Below are 22,171 nucleotides of genomic sequence, written 5' to 3'. Positions count from 1 at the left end.
TCACAGGCCGCCAGTCCGAAAAACATCCTTTGCTGAAATCCTTATACAACATCTACAGCTCAACCCTCATCAACCTTTTTGGTCACATCTTCAAAAATGTGTGAGACAGCTCACACATACGTACACGTACACATACTATCTAGCCTAATCAGCCCTTGCCCATCTAAATGCATGTATATCAGGGCTGCCAACATTGGGTGAGAGTTGGGAGTGAGAAATTGCCCTTCACCCCCCCCCCCCCCCCCCCCCCCCCCCCCCATTGGTACGGAGATTTTGCATTTTTCAGCTTGAAATTGTGCAATATGGTGCATACTGTAGCGAGTCGTTTAACACACTTGAATGCAATATTTATGCTTTACATTGGATTAGCTATGAGTAAGGTTAGACTTAATTACATTCCTAATTACATTCCACAGTAGAGCCCAGGGTCTGATCCACACGTGCAGCACATGAATCATCTTAGTATATTCATGTATGGAAATCAGATTATAATCAAACACTTGGCCCATATTGACCAACCTGGGTCTCACTGCACACCTGGTACTGCTCCTGACCCTGACTCCAGTTGCATACCTTCTCTCATTCCTGACCATGAGTCCAGCCTTACACCTAGCCAACTCTTCTACCCTGATCATAGCTGCTTACCTGCTTAGGTTCCCAGTGCTGAACACTCCTCTGGTCCCAGCTTTGACTGCACACCTAGTACTATTCCAGACCTTGACTCTGGATGCACACTTGGCCTTTCTCCTCGCCCCTCTGCACTGATAATATATCTGGCCCACACATAAAGCCCCATACCTGACCCCCTGGACTTAACCTATTACGTTCAAGTCCACAGGTGCTTATCTAATGCGGTAATCTTTTATGGGGCACTTCACAGACCAAATTATGTATAACAAAATTTGCTACATCCATTGGCTTCCTTGTTATCTAACATGCTAGTTACTTTGTCAAAGAAGTCATCAATTGGTTGAACGCAATTTCTCATCCACAAAATTATACTCACTCAGCTGTATAAGTATTCTGTACCATTTCTTTGATTTTCCTAACAAACTGTCCTGAAGTCATTTTCACCCCCAATATTTTCAGTATTTTGCAGTCTTCCTCTCTGCTGGGACTTTTCCGAGATGCAAAGTCCAATAAGCAATATTATTCTATTAAATGTGATCTTGAGAGTACAAAATATTTTCCGTGGTATTCATAACACAACAATGATAAAAAATATTTTTGTTTTGATTGCACCTACCAACATGCATACATTATTAAATTACAGTTAATATGTACCGAGGGCAATTTTTTTTCCAATACCCAATTACTTTTACATTGAAGTGATTGAAATCCGTGAAGTTTAAATGGCATCATAAAACTAAAACCTCCGGAATGGATGATATTCATTACGTAGTTGGTTGGGGTCAGTATCAGCACAATTACTATATTAAACTTTGAATCTTCAGATGTCCTGGTTCAAGCTAAAACTAAAGACAAATAATAATCTCCTCATACATTCCCCTGCAAGTATCTCTGTCACTCCTTTAAACTATGCACCTTCTTTGAACAAGCTCTTAAATATCGCATCTGAATCAGTTTCCATCTGATTATACACCTTGAGGGTGTTCATCTACGTGTTCAGTTAAAAAAACAACGAGATTGGGGACATTTCTATTCAACCTGTCAAATGAATTGGGGGGGGTTAGAAATAGTCAGTGAGGTAAACAAACATAATAGTTGAGTGGCAAATGACAATAGTGCTACCTTCCTTCTGAAGGAAATAATGGGTTATCGGGGCTGTATGTTGTGACAGACAGCCTGACACCTTGCATGTCATTTTAATATTACACTTATCCCATCCCCCTGGATATTCCGGATTAATAAATTAAGATTTTGTCAACTAATTACAAATCAGGCTAATTACAAATCAATAACATTAGCCAACTTCGAAACATGAAACGCTGAGCATTGGGATCCAGACATCAAGGACAACAGGCCTCAGTTCCCCGCTCACATCTGACAGTGATCTCCGTCTGAACCAGGGGCCATGGAGCGTTTTTGAAATGTGGGGCGCTGAGCAATCACTGATCACTGGCCTTGGGGGTACCCGGTGAGGGAGTGGAGCAACCAAGTGGGGAGAGGGTGTGGAAGGGGGATGTCTGAAACAGGACATTGTGAAATTTGATGTATTAAAATCATGTTTTAGTGCATTCTAGAAGTATGATTTCAATTTTTTGTATGAAGTATTTTTAAGAGGTAACATTTTAAGGGGTAACTTTTTCCACACAAAGGGTGGTGGGTGTATGGAACAAGCTGCCAGAGGAGGCAGGGACCATCCCAACATTTAAGAAACAGTTAGACTGATATATGGATAGGACAGGTTTGGAGGGATCAAAAGCAGGTAGCATAGCTGGGACATGTTGGCGGGTGTGGGCAAGTTGCGCCAAAGGGCCTGTTTTCATACTGTATCACTCTATGACTACATTATACCTCCACCATGCATGAATGCTTCAAAATCAAGTGATCGAGTTTTATTGCCATATACTCAAGCATAGAAACATAGAAAATAAGTGTAGGAATAGGCCATTCGGCCCTTCGGGCCAGCACTGCCATTCAATATGATCATGGCTGTTCATCTAAAATCAGTACCTTTCCTGGATTTTTCCCCATATACCTTGATTCTGTTAGCCCCAAGAATTAAATGTAACTCTCTCGTGAAAACATCCAGTGATTTGGTGGCAGAGAATTCCACAGATTCACAACTCTCTGCGTGAAGAAAGTTTGTCCTCATCTCAGTCCTAACTGGCCTACCCTTTATTCTTAAACTGTGGCCCCTGGTTCTGAACTCCCCCAACATTGGGAAAATTTTTCCTGCAGTTACAGTAATTGAAAATCTAGCAGGCAAGCAGGATGCTTTCTCCAACCACTCCCATTTGAAGTCCACTATCTTCCACCGTTTCTACCCATTGCTCGGTACTTACTTCCAGCAGCCACTGGTTGTCCTCCAGGATGCACCGAGCCGCAGCCTGATCCATGCCGGTCACCTGGGCAAATTTGGCCCAGAGACTCTCACGGCAGCGGCGCAACGCATCCGACGCCTCCAACGGCCCGGGACTCTTGCACTGAGGCTGCTCCATGGCCGGAGCTGCAGTGAGCGACTCGGCAGCCCCGCTCCCTGTCCGCATCTGTACCCGCCGCTGCTTCTGCATCCAACACCCGTGGCCCATGCAGTTGATATGAGTTTTCTCTCCCCCCTCTCTCTCTCTCTCCCCCTCTCTCTCTCCCCTTCCCTCTCTTCACTCTCTCTCTCTCCCCTCTCCCCTCTCTCTCCCCTTCTTTCTCTCTCCCCCCCTCTCTCCCCCTCTCTCTCTCTCCCCCCTCTCTCTCTCTCCCCTCTTCCTCCCCCTCTCTCCCTCCCACCTCACTCTCCCCCTATCTTTGTCTCTTTCTCTCTCTCTTCTCTCTCCCTCTCTCTCTCCCCCCCCCACTCTTTCCCCCTAACTCTCTCACCCCTATTTCCCCTAACTCTCCCCCCCTCTCTCTCCCCTCCCCTCTCTCTCTCCCCCCTCTGTCTCCCCTCTCTCTCCTCTCCCCCTCTCTCTCCCCTCTTCTTCTCTCCCCCCCTATCCCTCCCACCTCACTCTCCCCTTGCTCTACCCTATCTCACCCCTCTCTCTTTCTCCTGTCTCTCTTTCTCTCTTTCCCCCCCCTCTCTCTTTCCCCGTTTCTCTCTTTCCCCCCCCCCTCTCCCTCTCCCCCCCCCCCCCCACTCTCCCCTCTCCCCTCCCCCTCCTCCTCCTTCTCCATGCCCTCTCTCTCCCCTCCCTCTCTTCCCTCTCTCTCCTCAAACATGGCTGGAGCTGCAGTGAGCGACACGCCAGCCCCGCTCCCTGTCTGCATCTCTACCCGCCGCTGCTTCTGCTTCCAACACCCGTGGCCCATGCAGTTGATATGAGTTTTAACATTTTCGTTGATCACAGAATTTCTCAAGACAGAGCATGAGAAATTTGTGATCAGCGTGAGAATTTGGCGAAATGCGTGATTCTCACGCTCAATGCATGGGAGTTGGCAGCCCTGCCTCTCTATCCCCCTCTCTCCCCCCTCTCTCTCCCCCCTCTCTCTCCCCTCTCTCTCTCTCCACCCCTCTCTCTCTCTCCCTCTCTCTCCCCTCTCTCTCCCTCTCTCTTCCCCCCTCTCTCTCTCTCCCTCTCTCTCCCCCTCTCTCCCCTTCTCTCTCCTTTCTCTCTCCTCTCTCCCCTCTCTCTCTCCCCTCTCTCTCTCTCCCCCCTCTTCCTCCTCCTCTCTCCCTCCCACCTCACTCTCCCCCTCACTCTCGCACCCTCTCTCCTCTCTCTCCCTCTCTTTCCCCCACTCTCTTTCCCCTAACTCTCTCACCCCTCTCTTTCCCCTAACTCTCTCTCCCCCTCTCTACCTCCCCCTCTCCCCCTCTGTCTCCCCTCTCTCTCTCCTCCTCTCTCTCCCCCACCTCTCTCCCTCCCACCTTACTCTCCCCTTGCTCTCTCTCTACCCTATCTCACCCCTCTCTCTTTCTCCTGTCTCTATCCTCTCTCTTTCTCTTTGCCCCCTCTCTCTCTCTCTTTCCCCATTTCCCTCTTTCCCCCCTCTCTCCCTCTTCCCCCCCCATTCTCCCCCTCCCTCTCCCCTTCTCTCCTACCCTTTCTCCTCCCTCTCCACGCCCTCTCTCCCCCTTCTCTCCTACCTTTCTCCTCCCTCTCCACGCCCTCTCTCCCCCTTCTCTCCCCCCTCACTCTACCCCTTCTCTCCATCCCCTTCTCTCCCTCCCCCTCCCTCTCACCCCCCTCTCTCCCCCTCTCACTCTCCCCTTCTCTCCCTCCCCTTCTCTCCCTCCCCCTCCCTCACCCCTCTCCCTCCCCCTCCCTCTCTCCCCCCTCTCCCTCTTCTCTCTCCCCATTCTCTCCCCCTCTGTCTCCTCTCACCTCCTCTCTCTCTCCCCCCACTGTCTCCATGTCTCCTTCCCTCCCTTTGAGAGTCTCTGTCCCTTCGGCACAGACTCTCACGGCAGCAGCGCAATGCTTCCGACGGCCTCTTGCACTGAGGCTGCTCCATGGCTCTCATGGCTTCAGCGAGCGACTCGCCAGCCCCGCAAACACTCGGCAGCCTGGCAGACACTCGCCAGCCCCGCAAACACTTGCCAGCCTGCAAACACTCGCCAGCCCCAGCTCCCCGCATCTGTCCCCGCCGCTGGTTCTGCTTTCATCCCTCCCTCAGCCCCGGCTCTCCAACACCCGTGGCACATGCAGTTTATATGAGTCTTGAAATCTTCGTTGATCACAGAATTTCTCAGGACAGCGTGAGAAATTTGTGATCAGCATGAGAGCGTGAAAATTTGTCCAAATGTGTGATTCTCATGCTCAAAGTGTGAGAGCTGGCAGCCCTGGTGTATCCTATCCAGTAACTTTCCGACCACAGATGGCTCACTGGCCTATAGTTCCCAGCCTTTTCCTTGCAGCCATCGATGACTCATAAATTAACGATGACTCATAAATTTCAGCCAGGGCTCCTGCAATTTCCTGTCGAATTTCCCAGTATCCTTGCGTATATCTGATTTAGCCCGGAGGATTTGTCCACCTTCAGACATTTTATAAAATTATTTTCGATTTTGATGGCAAAAATGAACACAATCACGTGTGGAATTATGATATTTCCTTAAATTATTGGGGGGGAGGGGGGGCATGGGGAAAACTGCTGAGTGAGATGAGAGTGCAGTGATGTATGGGACGGAGGGGGAGACTTTCTTCTACCAATCGACATTTACTAGAACAATAAAGTTAAAAAAAATATAGGAACTGCAAATGCTGGTTTACTGAGGAATGAGATAAAATACTGGAGTAACACAGCAGGTCAAGTAGCATCCCTGGAGAACATGGCCGGTTGATGTTTCTGGTCAGGCGCCTTCTTGAGTGTGAAGATGGGTCCCGACCCAAAACATCACCCATCCATGTTCTCCAGAGATGCTGCCTGACCTGCAGTGATACTCCAGCATTTTGAGTCTTTCCAAAGTTTAAAAATAAATTTGATGAGTGTGAGTAAGATTATTTTCAAAAAATTGTCATGTTGATTTTTATTAATCAAAACAATTGGAAGGTTTTGGAAAACAATTGCAACTATTTTCTACCAGTTTTTAAGATTGATCTGAATATGTATTTGAAAAAGAAAAAATAAATCTTTAGTGCTCCGTGGAGAAGGATAATCTGGATAATTCAGGTAGCAAAGGCAAATAACCTCCCACTGTTGGAAAGTGGTTATGGGTTGATGCAAGGCATTGATCAAACATGGCTGAATTATCGTGCACATCTGAGTTCTTGGCAATTACTAAGTAGAGAAGGTCACAGATATCTCTCTGGCCCTGGATGCTTCTGGGAAAGGAAGAACATTTAAGGATCATTCCTTGTATTGTGTTGCAGGAGCTTTTGTCAATTTACTGCACCCTGATAGGCTTTCCCACACTGTCCTGAGGCAAGGACAGAGGACAAAGAAAGGAGATGAGGAGGAATTTCTTCATTGCCACAGACTGTTGTGAAGGCCAAGTCGTTGGGTATTTTTAAGGCGGGGACTGACAGATTCTTGATTAGTAATGATGTCAAGGGTTATGGGAAGAGTGCAAGAGAATGGGGTGAGATGGAAAGATATATCAGCCAAGATTGAATGGCAGGGTAAACTGAAATGGCCTAATTCAGCTCCTATGACTTATGAACTTGTAAGTACTTAGCACTCAGTTTAGTTTTTTGCCTTGTGTATCGAGGTACAGTGAAAAGCTTATTGTTGTGTGCTAATCAGTCAGCAGAAAGACAATACATGATTACAATCAACTCATTTACAGTATAGAGATGCAGTATAAATACAGTATCTATATTCAGCTACTGTATAGATTATACAGTAGCTGACTCTTAGAAAGCCTGCTGGCCAGATTTGTACTTCTCTCTTTTAATAATAATAATAATAAATGTTATTTGTGGGCGCCATTCAAAAGTCTCAAGGACACCTTACAGAATTTAACAAGAGTAAAAAACATATAATCGGAGTCAAATAAATAGTAAAGACATCACCAATACACAAATTAAAGACAGAATTCGATCCAAAGACAAAAAAATCAAAAACACAATGTGAAGAGAGAGCAGTGGCAGCTAAACTGCGCCAGCGTACACTCTCCCTTCCGACAGCCATCTTGGGCACAAACTAAAATAATCACTTACACACAAAAATCATCCCCCCACAATGGTTACCACTGTGGGGGAAGGCACAATGTCCAGTCCCCATCCCCAGTTCTCCCAAAGTCAGGCCTATTGAAGCCTCCGCTATTGCCTCTATGGAGGCCCGATGTTCCTGGCCGTTCTCGCCGGGTGCTGTTTCCCCGGCGTCAGGAGAGTCCTCTCAGCGGCTGGGCCACCTGGAACGGCCGCTTCTTTACCGGAGACCGCGGCTTCCGAACCCGACAAGGCCGCGCCGGTTTGGAGCTCGCAAGGCTCCCGATGTTGAAGTCGGCGCCGCCCGCTCCGCAGACCCGCAGCCCGGAGGTGTTGAACTCGGCGGTCACAGCTCACTGGAGCTCCAGCGCGGCGACCCAGGCAAGGCATCGCCTGCTCTGCTCCACGATAGCGCTCCAGCGCTGTGCCGCCACCGAAGCCGAGGTGCTGGGCGGTCCCCGCCAGGAAACGGCGCTCCACGCCCGCTGGTAGGCCACGAGGACGGGTCGACGGGGCAGCCCGGAGAAAAAGCTGCCTCACCGACCAGGTAGGGACCTAGAAATATAGTTACCCCCTTCCCCCCACATTGAAAAGTCTATTTCTCCCACAAACAAAACACAGGACTCACTAGAACTACAAAAAAGAAGTGAATTAAACGAACGGCTGCTGGTTAGCAGCCGTTCCCCAAGATGGCTCCTCCTCCTCTCTTTTGTTCTACGTTGCCATATAACTAGTGTTTGGCAGAATGTAATTTACACATTCTTGTACTGCACAACCTTATCATTTACAGCGAGCGTGTCCAGGTTGCCGTGCCATTTTATTTTGTGGTTCCTTTTCTCCTCACGTAGCTTTTGCTTTCTTGCATATCTTTGGTCACACAAATCCAAGCAACCACTTCTAAATCTCCTAGTCCTCCTGAACCTACCTGAACGCCCGGTTGCTAAACAGTTCCCCTTCCGATTCCAACACTGACCTTTCTGTCCTAGGCCTCCTCCATTGTCATGAGTGAGGCTAAATGCAAATTGGAGGAACAGCATCTCATTTTGCTTGGGCAGCTTACAACCCAGTGAGTGATATGACTAATGATTTCTCTAACTTCAAGTAACCAATGCATTCCCTCTCTCTCCATCCGTCCCCCTCCCAAGTAACACCAGCTTCTCGTTTTCACCCAGCAAACAGTTAACAATGGCCTGTTTCCTTTATCATCGTAACTTTTTTGCATATCTTTCATTTATTGTTCTATATCTCTCTACATCATTGTTTATATCTCCCGTTTCCCTTTCCTGGGACTTTTAGTCTGAAGACGTGTCTCGACCTGAAATGTCACCCATTCCTTCTTTTCACAGATGCTGCCTGTCCCGCTGAGTTACTCCGGCATTTTGTGTCTACTTCTAAATCTCTGTCGCACTGATGCCAGCCAAATTATAGTTGGCAATAGAGTGATAGCCACGCACAGCAGTACCTTCTCTGCTTTGTGGTATCTATTAAGAACTTGGTGGAGACGGAGTTCCTAGAGTGAAAAAAGGGGACATCAAATTTGCATCCCACTGCTTTAATTGCACAGTGTGGAAAATAGTGTTACCCTTATGGGAACTGCTCAAAAATTGTTCAAGATCTTAGCTCAAACTTAATTTTTTTTTTAATTCTGCATTTTGTTTTGCACTATGTCATGTGTCATGTTTTTTTTTTCATCAGGGAACACTACATACCTCTGGGAGTTCCTCCTTGACTTACTACAAGACAAAAACACTTGCCCTCGATACATCAAGTGGACTCAGCGGGAGAAGGGCATCTTCAAACTGGTTGACTCTAAGGCAGTGTCTAAGCTTTGGGGAAAACACAAGAACAAGCCAGACATGAATTATGAGACAATGGGTAGGGCACTAAGGTAAAGACTACCTCAAATTAATAGCTATTATTATTGAATTTTGAACTTTTGGTCAGAATTGCATAATTCTAAAAACAAAATAACAAGTGAAGAATGATTTAGTCTTCTGATTTACTTTCTAATTTTAAAGATTATGATTCTGACATGAGCTTAACCGATGAGTGAGTGGAAAACTATTGAGAACACCAGATTGGCACATGCCAGGAATGCTATTGCCAGCATCTGGCCTGGCATATAGTTAAGAGAGCAGTGCCCAGGATGGTAGGGGCAGGGCGGGTTCTTGGGTGAGAGAGTAAGGCAGGGTGGTGGGGAAGAGTAGCCACCAATTGACTGCCACATGTGAGGGGCAAAGGATTCAAGAGATTGAGTCATAGAGTCATACTGCATGGAAACAGACCATTCGGCCCAACTTGCTCACACCGACCAACATACCCCATCTACAGACGTCCCACCTGCCTGCGTTTGGCTCATATCCCTCTAAACTAATCCTATCCATGTAACTGTCTAAATGTTGCGATAGTATCTGCCTCAACTACCTCCCCCAGCAACTCATTCCATACACCCACCATCCTTTGTGTAAAGAAAGTTACCCCTCGGGTTCCTGTTGAATCTTTCTCCCCTCACCTTAAACCTATGCCCTCTGGTTCTCGATTCCCCTACTCTGGGAAAATAATCTGTGCATTTACCCGATCTATGCTTCTCATGGGATGCGTGGTGGTTAAGGGTGGACGGAGGGTTGCGTGGTATTTGGCCTGGTTGGTGGTGGATATGGAGGAAATTTGAGGACAGGGAAAATTAAAAGTGAGAGAGATCTGGGCAGATTGCGAGGATGGTTCGGGGAAATGAAGTAGGGGGCAGAGTTCATGCGTCCAAATGTGTGTTTGACCTATGAGGCTCCTTTGTATATGTCCAATGTATGCCTGTGCTAATATTCAGACCCCAAAGCCTGATCATGTGGACACATTCAAGGTGATCTTGGAACCCTTTGCCATTGGATCAAGACTGTCAGCCACTGTGGTTGTTAGTATACAGCAGCTATCCCACATTAGAATTTGCACTAGTCTTTGAGTTTGGGACTTTGAAATCCGGGATTCAGATGTGTTGACATGAGGCGTCTGCCTTGACTGAGGCACAATGGCCAGAAGATGGCTATTTAAAGAACAAGGTAATGGTAGATACCTTCAACTGGAAGGGCAACTAAGAGGTACACTGCTTTCATGCAACAAGCTTTTGCATGCTTTGAATAAGTTTTTTCTGCAACTCATCAACTTCCCCTTGAGATAAGTGAATATTTCATGATCCTCTGGCTTGCCTAAACATGGAAGCAGAAAACATTAGTCATCAAATAACTCTCAATGCTGCAAGCTATGGATGTGGCCATGGAGAACTTCAACCATGGAAAAATCCCTATCCCATTCCCAGGAGGAGCCAAAGTGATCTTCCGAGGTGAATTGGGTGCGAGCATTGGGAAAGGTGCAATACTCTGGCAAGGAAGTAGGGAAAACTAGCTCCACTGAAACACTCGCATAAAATGCTTGGAGCAAGATCTTGTCATAACAAATGAGATGATCACACAAGCCTGTGGGTTTTCTCCCATATCCCAGTGACAGGCTGGTAGGTTATTTAACTACTGTAGATTGTCCTTTAGCATAGGCAGATGTCAGAAGAATCATAAGGAGAAGTTGTTTTTTTTGTGTCGGAGAATAATTTGAAGGGGGATTAAAGTGATAGGCTTCTTTTGCTTGGAGCCAGGATGGAATCAGTGAGATGAATAGTAGGCCTCTGTCATTTAACTGGGTGTGAAGACCCTATGGCATCATCCTAATCCAGACACTGGCACCTCCTAAATTATATTGTCCAAATGTGAATGAATGAATGAATAAGTTTATTGGCCAAGTATTCACATACAAGGAATTTGCCTTGGTGCTCCACCCACAAGTGACAACATGGCGAAATCAGTAGGTAGCTCGAATGTCGGCGAAACATCACTCCCTGACGAGCTCAATGCGCTTTGATAGGGTGAACACCTTCTCGAGCCCCCATTCGCTGTGATAGTATTTCAGTCTCAGTCACAGAGGCTGACGTTAGAAAATCCTTCAGAGGGGTGAACCCTCGAAAAGCGCCTGGACCTGATGGTATACCCGGTCGTGTTCTAAAAACCTATGTGGACCAACTGGCTGGAGTTTATAAGGACATTTTCAACCTCTCACTTCTGAGGTCTGAGGTTCCCACCTGCTTTAAAAGGGCATCAATTATACCGGTGCCCAAGAAGAGCAAGGTGACGTGCCTCAACGACTTATCGACCAGTGGCACTAACGTCGGTGGTGATGAAGTGCTTTGAGAGGTTGATCGTGGCGCAAATCAACTCCTACCTCGACAAAAACCTGGACCCACTGCAGTTTGCCTACCGCCACAACAGATCAACGGTGGATGTGATCTTGTTGGCTCTCCACTCCGCTCTGGACCATTTGGACAACAAAAACCCATATGTCCCAGCGTGACTTTAGAGAGCTCGGAAAAATGCTGAAAAGCAGGACCTCCAGGGTTGTTATCACCGGTTTGCTTCCAGTTCCTCATGCTGGCGAGAGCAGGAACAGGGAGATACGGGACCTGAACGTGTGGCTGAGGAACTGGTGCACGGGGCAGGGATTTAGATTCTTAGATCACTGGGATCTATTTTGGGGTAAGGGGGAACTGTACAAAAGGGACGGATTGCATCTTAACAGGTGTGGGACCAGCATTCTAGCAGGCAGGTTTGCCACTGCTACACGGGTGGTTTTAAACTGAATAAGGGGGGTGGGGTGTCGAATGGGATAGTGGAGCATGGAGTTAAAGGGAAAGGGTTTCTTAAATGTGTGAGCGTAGAGACACAGAGGGGTGTAAAATGAGGGTAGAAGCAATAGGTAGCAAGGTGAAAAGTAAAAGTGGCAGGCCAGCAAATCCAGGGCAAAAATCAAAAAGGGCCACTTTTCAGCATAATAGTATAAGGGGTAAGAGTGTTGTAAAAACAAGCCTGAAGGCTTTGTGTCTCAATGCAAGGAGCATTCGTAATAAGGTGGATGAGTTGAATGTGCAGATAGCTATTAATGACTATGATATAGTTAGGATCATGGAAACATGGCTCCAGGGTGACCAAGGCTGGGAGCTGAACATCCAGGGATATTCAATATTCAGGAGGGAGAGACAGAAAGGGAAGGGAGGTTGGGTAGCGTTGCTGGTTAGAGAGCAGATTAACGCAATAGAAAGGAAGGACATTAGCTTTGAGGATGTGGAATCGATATGGGTAGACCCTGCGAAACACTAAGGGGCAGAAAACACTAGTGGGAGTTGTGTACAGGCCACCTAACAGTATTAGCGGAGTTGGGGATGGCATCAAACAGGAAATTAGAAATGCGTGCAATAAAAGGTAAGACAGTTAAAATGGGTGACTTCAATCTACATATAGACTGGGTGAATCAAATTGGCAAGGGTGCTGAGGAAGAGGATTTCTTGAAATGTATGCGCGATAGTTTTCTAAACCAACATGTAGAGGAACCAACGAGAGAGCAGGCTATTCTAGACTGGGTATTGAGTAATGAGGAAGGGTTAGTTAGCAGTCGTGTTGTGCGTGGCCCATTGGGCAAGAGTGACCATAATATGGTTGAGTTCTTCATTAGGATGGAGAGTGACATCGTTAATTCAGAAACAAGTGTCCTGAACTTAAAGAAAGGTAACTTTGAGGGTATGAGATGTGAATTGGCCAAGATAGACTGGCGATGAACTGCATGGATGAACGACAACAATTGTTCACCCCAGTTTGGCAAAAAAATAAATCAAGGAAGGTAGTACATCCGTGGATAACAAGGGAAATCAGGGATAGTATCAAAACAAAAGATGAAGCGTACAAATTAGCCAGAAAAAGCAGCCTACCAGAGGACTGGGAGAAATTCAGAGACCAGCAGAGGAGGACAAAGGGCTTAATTAGGAAAGGGAAAATAGATAATGAAAGAAATCTGGCAGGGAACATAAAAACTGACTGCAAAAGCTTTTATAGATATGTGAAGAGAAAAAGATTAGTTAAAACCAATGTAGGTCCCTTGCAGTTAGAAATGGGTGAATTGATCATGGGGAACAAGGACATGGCAGACCAATTGAATAACTACTTTGGTTCTGTCTTTACTAAGGAAGACATAAATAATCAGCTGGAAATAGCACGGGACGGAGATCAAATGAGATGGAGGAACTGAGTGAAATCCAGGTTAGCAAGGAAGTGGTGTTAGGTAAATTGAATGGATTAAAGGCCGATAAATCTCCAGGGCCAGATAGGCTGCATCCCAGAGTACTTAAGGAAGTAGCCCCAGAAATAGTGGATGCATTAGTGATAATTTTTCAAAACTCTTTAGATTCTGGAGTAGTTCCTGAGGATTGGAGGGTAGCTAATGTAACACCACTTTTTAAAAAGGGAGGGAGAGAGAAAACGGGGAATTACAGACCAGTTAGTCTAACGTCGGAAGTGGGGAAACTGCTAGAATCAGTTATTAAAGATGCGATAGCAGCATGTTTGGAAAGTGGTGAAATCATTGGACAAAGTCAGCATGGATTTATGAAGGGTAAATCATGTCTGACGAACCTTATAGAATTTTTTGAGGATGTAACTAGTAGAGTGGATAAGGGAGAACCAGTGGATGTGTTATATCTGGACTTTCAGAAGGCTTTCAACAAGGTCCCACATAAGAGATTAGTATACAAACTTAAAGCACACGGTATTGGGGGTTGAGTATTGATGTGGATAGAGAACTGGCTGGCAGACAGGAAGCAAAGAGTAGGAGTAAACGGGTCCTTTTCACAATGGCAGGCAGTGACTAGTGGGGTACCGCAAGGCTCAGTTCTGGGACCCCAGCTATTTACGATAGATTATTATGTGAATGGTGGCCGATTAGGAAAGGGGGAGATGCAACAAGACCTGGGTGTCATGGTACACCAGTCATTAAAAGTAGGCATGCAGGTGCAACAGGCAGTGAAGAAGGCGAATGGTATGTTAGCATTCATAGCAAAAGGATTTGAGTATAGGAGCAGGGAGGTTTTACTGCAGTTGTACAGGGTCTTGGTGAGACCACACCTGGAGTATTGCGTACAACTTTGGTCTCCTAATCTGAGGAAAGACATTCTTGCCATAGAGGGAGTACAGAGAAGGTTCACCAGACTGATTCCTGGGATGTCAGGACTTTCATATGAAGAAAGACTGGATAGACTCGGTATGTACTCGCTAGAATTTAGATCTTATAGAAACTTACAAAACTCTTAAGGGGTTGGGCAGGCTAGATGCAGGAAGATTGTTCCCAATGTTGGGGAAGTCCAGAACAAGGGGTCACAGTTTAAGGATAAGGGGGAAATCTTTTAGGACCGAGATGAGGAAAGCTTTTTTCACACATAGAGTGGTGAATCTCTGGAATTCTCTGCCGCAGAAGATAGTTGAGGCCAGTTCATTGGCTATATTTAAGAGGGAGATAGATGTGGCCCTTGTGGCTAAAGGGATCAGGGGGTATGGAGAGAAGGCAGGTACAGGATACTGATTTGGATGATCAACCATGATCATATTGAATGGCAGTGCATGGTCGAAGGGCCAAATGGCCTACTCCTGCACCTATTTGTTACGTTTCTATGTCAGGCTGTTATTCATTGTTTACAGCTCGGCATTTAATACAATCATCCCCTCCAAGCTGGTTACCAAGCTCTCAGATCTGGGTCTCTACGCACCCCTCTGCAATTGGATCCTCGACTTCCTCATCCACAGACCTCAGACTGTTCGTATTGGTGGAAATGTGTCAGCCTTGATAACAATCAGCAAGGGAGAACCTCAGGACTGCATGCTCAGCCCCCTGCTGTACTCACTCTATACTCATGACTGCGTAGCTGTTGATAGTGCGTATTCCATCATCAAGTTCGCTGACGACACCACTGTTGTGGGACGTATCACTGATGGGGACGAGTCAGAGTATAGAAGAGAGATCGAGCGATTGTCCATATGGTGCCAGCGCAATAACCTGGCCCTCAACTCCAGCAAAACCAAGGAACTGATTGTGGACTTTGGAAGGGGTAGGATCGGAACCCACAGTCCCTTTTATATCAACGGGTTGATGGTGGAGAGGGTCAAGAGCTTCAAATTCCTGGCCTGCATATTTCTGAAGATCTCTCCTGGTCCGTGAAACTGATGCAATTATAAAGAAAGCAAATCAGCGCCCCTACTTCCTGAGAAGATTATGGAGAGTCGGTATGTCAAGGAGGACTCTCTTAACTTCTTCAGATGCACAGTAGAAAGCATGCTGACTAGTTACATTGTGGCTTGGTTTGGCAACTAGAGCGCCCAGGAGTGGAAAAGACCACAAAAAGTAGTAAACACTGCCCAGTCCATCATCGGCTCTGACCTCCCTATCATCAAGGGGATCTATCGCTGTCGCTGCCTCAAAAAGGCTGGCAACATTATCAAGGACCCCCATCCTGGCCATACACTCATCTCCTTGCTGCCTTCAGGTAGAAGGTACATGAGCCTGAGGACTGCAACGTTCAGGTTCAGGAATAGCTACTTCCCCAAAGTTATCAGGCTATTAAACTCAACTGAAACAAAACTCTGAACATTAATAGACCATTATCTGTTTATTTGCACTTTATCTGCTTATTTATTCATGTGTGTATATATTTAGATTATGGTATAATGACACGCTGATCTGTTCTGTATTCATGCAAGAAGGCTGTGATTGGAACCTAAATATTCCAGGATTTCGTTGCTTCAGGTGTGATAGAATTGGAGGGGCAAGAGGTGGAGGTGTTGCATTGCTTATCTGGGAAGATATTACAGCAGTGCTTTGGCAGGATAGATTAGAGGGCTCGTCTAGGGAGGCTATTTGGGTGGAACTGAGAAATGGGAAAGAGGTAGCAACACTTATAGGGGTGTATTATAGACCGCCAAATGGGGATAGAGAATTGGAAGAGCAAATATGTAAGGACATTGCTGATATTAGTAGTAAGCACAAGGTAATGATTGTGGGAGATTTCAATTTTCCACACATAGACTGGGAAACACATTCTGTAAATGGGCTGGATGGGTTGGAGTTTGTAAAATATGTGCAGGATAGTTTTTTGCAGCAATACATAGAAGTACCTACTAGAGAAGGGGCGGTGCTGGACCTCCCGTTAGGAAATGAGATAGAAACATAGAAACAAAGTAGGCCATTCGGCCCTTCGAGCCTGCACCGCCATTCAATATGATCATGGCTGATCATCAACTCAGTATCCCGTACCTGCCTTCTCTCCATACCCTCTGATCCCCTTGGCCACAAGGGCCACATCTAACTCCCTCTTAAATATAGCCAATGAACTGGCCTCAACTACCCTCTGTGGCAGAGAGTTCCAGAGATTCACCACTCTCTGTGTGAAAAAAGTTCTCCTCATCTCGGTTTTAAAGGATCTCCCCCTTATCCTTAAGCTGTGACCCCCTGTCCTGGACTTCCCCAACATCGGGAACAATCTTCCTGCATCTAGCCTGTCCAACCCCTTAAGATGGGTCAGGTGGCAGAGGTATGCGTTGGGGAACAGTTCGGGTCCAGTGATCACAATACCATTAGTTTCAATATAATTATGGAGAGGGACAGAACTGGACCTAGAGTTGAGATTTTTGATTGGAGAAAGGCTAACTTTGAGGAGATGCGAAAGGATTTAAAAGGAGTAAATTGGGACAGTTTCAAATAAAACATTGTCGATTAAACATGTAAATTAAATAAAATACCAGAGTAAAAGGAAGCTACAGATTTTTGGTTATTGAGTCGAGCTACTTCTCATGGAAAAAAGCTGTTTTTATGTCTGGCTGTGGCAGCTTTGACCAGAGGGAAGCGATTCAAAGGCCAGGGTGAGAGGGATCAGAGATGATCTTACCCGCTCACTTCCTGGCCCTTGCAGTGTACAGTTCGTCAATGGAGGGAAGGTTGCAGACAATAACCTTCTCATCTGATCGGACGAGATGGTCTGTATCATTAATGCATCAATGGCACTAACCATTTGCTAAAACACTGTTATTTTATTTCGAAGTCATGTGAGTGACTACGTGAAGACCGCATGTGCGTCATTACGTCTAGCGCATGCCGCTAGTCAGAGCAGTTCCCACGCTGCGCTGCAAGATAAATCAGTTTTCTTCGGGCCGTTCTATAGCGGGCCCCCAATAAAGTAGCCGCTCCACTGGAGCTAGCGTAGGGTATTTTGTCGCCGCAGTCTCCAGCGTGAGCAAGCAGCTCAAGTTAGAGGGCTACATACAGCTGTTGCCGTTAGTCTGCACGGCAGGGGACAACCCAGTTCAGAGCCGACAGGCTCGTTTTAAAACGGGGTTTATGGCTGTAGCCGTTATAGTCTTCAGCAGACGGCCCTAATTATAGAAGCTGCCGACATCACAGCTCCATTCGGGAGCAGGCAGCCAGAGTTACAAATTTAGGAACTTACATTCATAAATTGTGGGTGTCATTGCAGCAAGTAAGTTTTTAAAATGCCGCTTAGATAAGTTCAGCCTGCTGTAGCACCAAACAAATTTAACTGAGTTGCTGCTACAGCTAGGTTATAGCACATATAGGGTATTCTTTTAATGTATGTCTATAATAAGTTGGCATTTATAACAGTTGCCACTGGGTCACATTTGTGACTATCATAGCCAATCCATTCTATGAGCTGCAAATCTACACAGATATATCTGTGGTCAAGAAGCCAGGTCTGGTGCTGTAAGAGCTCTGGCATCAGCTCTACCAGATGCACCATTGTGCTGGTATCCTCTGATTTATAATATCAATTCAGGTTTTATTCTTGGCAATATCATAAATATGTTTTATTTGGCCAATTTAATTTGTTTTAACAGAGACATTACAAGGAACATTTATTATCACTTACACCCATTAAAATGGTGTAGTGGAATTGGACCTGCGATTGTTTGAGCTGTGCCTATCAGTCATCTGTGGGAGCTACACCTGGTGGCGTCACGGTATTTCCGCTCATTAGAGGGGATCATGTCTTTGACAAAAGACATGGTCCCACTTTGACCATTCCTTGCCAAAAGATGCCAACTTTATGCATATCAATAAAGTGATCAAATCTCTGATTTAATAGGGATAGAGTTCTTCAGTCATGTAAACGTAATTTGCCTATGACAAACACCTGGCAGGGTTGCAGCATTTCTCCCACTCTGTATGGCGTATGGGGGCCAGAGACGCTCCAGTCCTTCCGTTTATTATTCCGTTGGCACCGGAAGGGAGCAGGATTCGGAGTCACTAGCACAGCTAGTCCAGGTTCCACTGCTGAAGGGAGCAGACAACCCCAAGTCAGGGCAAAGTCATAGCCAGTCTTGGGACATCTATGTCAGACATGATTGGGGTTGTCTCAATTACGAACATCTGATGAATTAATTATAACACAAGGAATGCTCCGTCTTATGAAGACATGTCAGGCAGCAGCTCCTGGTTCAGGGTTGCAAAGTTCTCCCCACTCAAATGGACGGAATGGTGAAGATGGTGCTAATAGTATATGCACACATGCCTGAGGCAGCTCCTGGGTCAGGTTTGCATAAGTCCTCCCATTCGGATGTATGAAGGATGAATATGGAGCCATATATATTATGCCCCGTATTACGGAAGCATACTCAGGCAGTTCAAGTCATATACCTGCAGCTGCCTTGGTTTCAAGGTTCGCATTTTTCCTCCTACCCGAAAGACTATCGAGATGGTGTCGCAAAATATGCTCGGTATAGAAGCATGCACAGACAGTTCGAGGCATATGGATATGGCAACACCTGGTTCAGGGTGCAATTTTACTCCATACATGAGCCCGAACATGACCATCTGCCGGGAACATGACTAAGTGCCGGGATCCCATGCTTTAATGCATGATGTACTACAATCGCATGAGGAAAAGCGGTGTGCTTTTGCCTCTAAAAATTGCTGCTCCATCGGGGACGGACTAACCACTACAAGAGATAGTTGGTCAGCAGCATCAGCTATCTAACAGAAATGACAAACATGATGGACAGAGTCTGCAAATGGAACTTCGCTGAAGCTCCACAAAGGTAAGTGACCTGGGGTTAGAGACGCCGGTAAGTAGGTCTCATTATTAACCTCCGTAAACTCCGAAATGGCGCAATCTGTCGGCTCAGCTTGAGGGTTTCTACAAGCATGGGCTACCTAGTCGGGTTTTCACTGTCTCTGGGATAACATTAGGTTGATGTAGGGACATTGGCATGGTGCCTTACACAAGTTCCAAGTAGGAACAGTTTGGTTACCCTGGATCAGGGTAGACCATCATGAAACTGGCTGACTATACGAGTCATAGTGACCAGAGAAGCACTGCTTCATCATCTATGAGAGGTATCAGACTGGGCAATAGAATTAAGTAGTTGAAGTTTTCTCAATACAGGTGCACAACCTTTTATCCGACAGCCTTGGGACCAGACACTTTTCGTAATTTGGAATTTGTCGGTCTTCGGAATGGAAATTTTTTAGCGTAGATTTTAATGGCTGGCTCAGTGGTAGAGTGCTCGGCTCGTATCCGCAAGGTCGCGAGTTTGCGCCTTGATCCCGGCAGTTCCTCGGTCGCGAGTTTGAGTCTTCAATGTAGTTTTTTCTTGCAGAATAAATGTCTGTATGAAATGCAGTGTGTTGAATGAATTCCTGAATTTGTAAATGTGACCGCAGCATTGAATCACCTCTCGCACTCATGTCACCCTAGCGGGGCTACATGCCCTAAGGCGGCCTAAGGCGACATTTTCACACTCTTATATCCGTGTGCAGCAGAGGCGCCAAACGTGAGCTTTGGTGTGCAGACGACATCCTGGAAAAAATGTCTGGTTTCTTCCAGGTAGGCGATATACCCTCCCGCGCAATATACCCTCCACTTCTCTTTTATGAAGGTGATTTAGTTCCCCTTTCTTCCAGGACCGACCGGAGGTTCCGCTGTCACCTCTGCGGGCCGCCCTCGGTGAACGTCCTGTCTCCCTGTCCCTGGGATAGCAGGGGGCGATCAAACAGCACAATACACCCCCTCCCCCCCCAACTCCAGAGGAATCCGCTCCCCGATGGGCCGCTACGGCGACAAGTGGCAGTTCGCCCACAGCCCGAGCTGCGCGACCCCAAGAACAAGACGCACCTTGCGCACCATCAGTTTCTGCCCCTCTGGAGTTGGAGCGGGGCTGGGCTGGAGTTGCTGATCTGGGATCTCCGTGCTTGCAGTGGGCCTGGGGGTCGGTGTCCCGATGAGGGGGCACAGCTCGGGCTGTGGGCGAACTGCCACTTGTCGCCGTAGCGGCCCATCGGGGAGCGGCTTCTGGTGGTCCCGATGTCTCCCGCTAGTTTGCAGTTTTCCTCTGGAGTTGGAACGGGGCTGGGCTGCTGCTGGCTGTGGGTCTCTGGGATCTCCGTGCTTGCAGTGGGCCTGGGGGTCGGTGTCCCGTTGGTCCTGACGTCTCCGGTGACTGGCATTGCAGACGTGAAGACAGTGCAAAGCCCCCACGCCGGTGCAATGGGCGGGGAGCTGGAGAGGGGAGGGAAGGGGTCACACACATGGCCGGGAAGCAGAGGGGTGTAGGTGGGGTGAAACTGAAGGGAGCGACAATCTGCTGCTCCCTGCCCGCTGAGTTAAAACGTTCCCACGCAAGACTCACGATACACTGTATCGTGAGTCTACCGTGGGAACTTTGTAACTCAGCGGGCAAACAGCAGCATATTGTCAATTATTAACCCTCCCGCGCAATATACCCTCACCTTCTCTTTTATGAATGGGGATTTAGTTCCCCTTTCTTCGAGGACCGACCGGAGGTTCCGCTGTCACCTCTGCGGGCCGCCCTCGGTGAACGTTTTCAAGGACCTTTTTTCAAGGACTGAAAAAATGTCGCTATTCGGAGGTTTTCGTTATTTGGATCTTCAGATAAAAGGTTGTGCACCTGTATATGGTTTATTTTCTCCTCATTTATCAAGAGTTACTGGTTCATCGGAATCTTCATTGCTATTTTCTCTGGGACAGATAGTTACCAGCAGAAAGCTCGTCTGCAATATATTATAACTTTTTCTGACCTGCAGGTCATGTTGAGAATCAACAATGTATTCATAATAATCCATAGGTTCTCAATACCACTATTCCTGATTGAGTAGTGCATCCAACAGATTGTGTTATGCACTCTGGAGATTTAGACATGTGGTCTCAGTAAAAAGGTCTGCGAGGTAATTCTTGATTCAGCTTTGCATTATACTAATCCCCACTCTGAATGGAAACGTTACGTATTCATCGTGGCTCTTAGTCAAGAGTTGACAGGGAACTAGTTTTCTCACATCTAAGGGAAACTGGTTCAGCTCTAGTCGTTAGCTGCTGATTATATTATCAGCGATATATATGAATAGCTAGATATGCATCTTCCGCGGGTAGCGGAGCCCCACAAAAATTCAGTCCGTAGGATCTACGGAGGAACAGCGGTTCCAAGTACATTCAGTGACAACTCATCCGAGCATGTGTGATCTGACCAAGGACTAGAGGGGTATATTTCTCAAGATTACAGAAATATGGTGCAGGCCGAATCAGGGTACTATTAGATGGTATATATTTTTGGCAATATTACATTTAAGGCAACATGGAATTTAACAGTACCAGGTTGCCTATTTAGTCACGCCATGGGAGACGGCTGAAGCAACCCTTATTTCCTCCTTCACATGTGACGGCTGGGATAGCCTGTCTTCTCGGCCAGCTAGTTCTGCACGATTGTATGAGAAGCTTGTGAACAACATGTGTGAGTCAATTCTATACGGAAGTAACAAGGTTGTGTGGCTTCCAGTTTTAAGCCTCGAGAAACTTTATGGGACAGCACAATTGATAGTTCCTGTGCAGCTTTATCATGTCTGCTATATCATAAGTGGGACGTAAATGATTAAGTTCTTCACCCATTATTCTCTAACGTTATGCAGGGTGTCCTTGATTTCACCACCCTAATAGCCTACACTCATTGCAGTGTGCAATGTATATCAGTATTTGTTGTGCAAATATTCTTCAAAATGTTCCTAATGGGACCAGTATCTTAAAA

The 22,171-nt window shown here is 46.6% G+C and overlaps 1 protein-coding gene across 3 annotated transcripts in view; it reads left to right on the top strand.

Moving 5' to 3' along the window:
* The window catches only part of LOC129701937 (ETS-related transcription factor Elf-2-like), a 145,234-nt gene that overhangs the window by 84,525 nt on the left and 38,538 nt on the right, over nucleotides 1-22,171 (top strand). For all 3 annotated transcript variants that reach the window (XM_055643391.1, XM_055643385.1, XM_055643397.1), the window contains one exon: nucleotides 8,910-9,102. In XM_055643391.1, the coding sequence (XP_055499366.1) occupies nucleotides 8,910-9,102 (193 nt within the window). The remainder of the gene's footprint in view (nucleotides 1-8,909; nucleotides 9,103-22,171) is intronic.

The sequence above is a fragment of the Leucoraja erinacea genome, chromosome 1 (genome assembly GCF_028641065.1).
Source record: "Leucoraja erinacea ecotype New England chromosome 1, Leri_hhj_1, whole genome shotgun sequence".
NCBI classification, from domain to species: domain Eukaryota; kingdom Metazoa; phylum Chordata; class Chondrichthyes; order Rajiformes; family Rajidae; genus Leucoraja; species Leucoraja erinaceus.
Note: the sequence above shows the minus strand (reverse complement) of the source record. Positions and strands in the feature narration are given on the sequence as shown.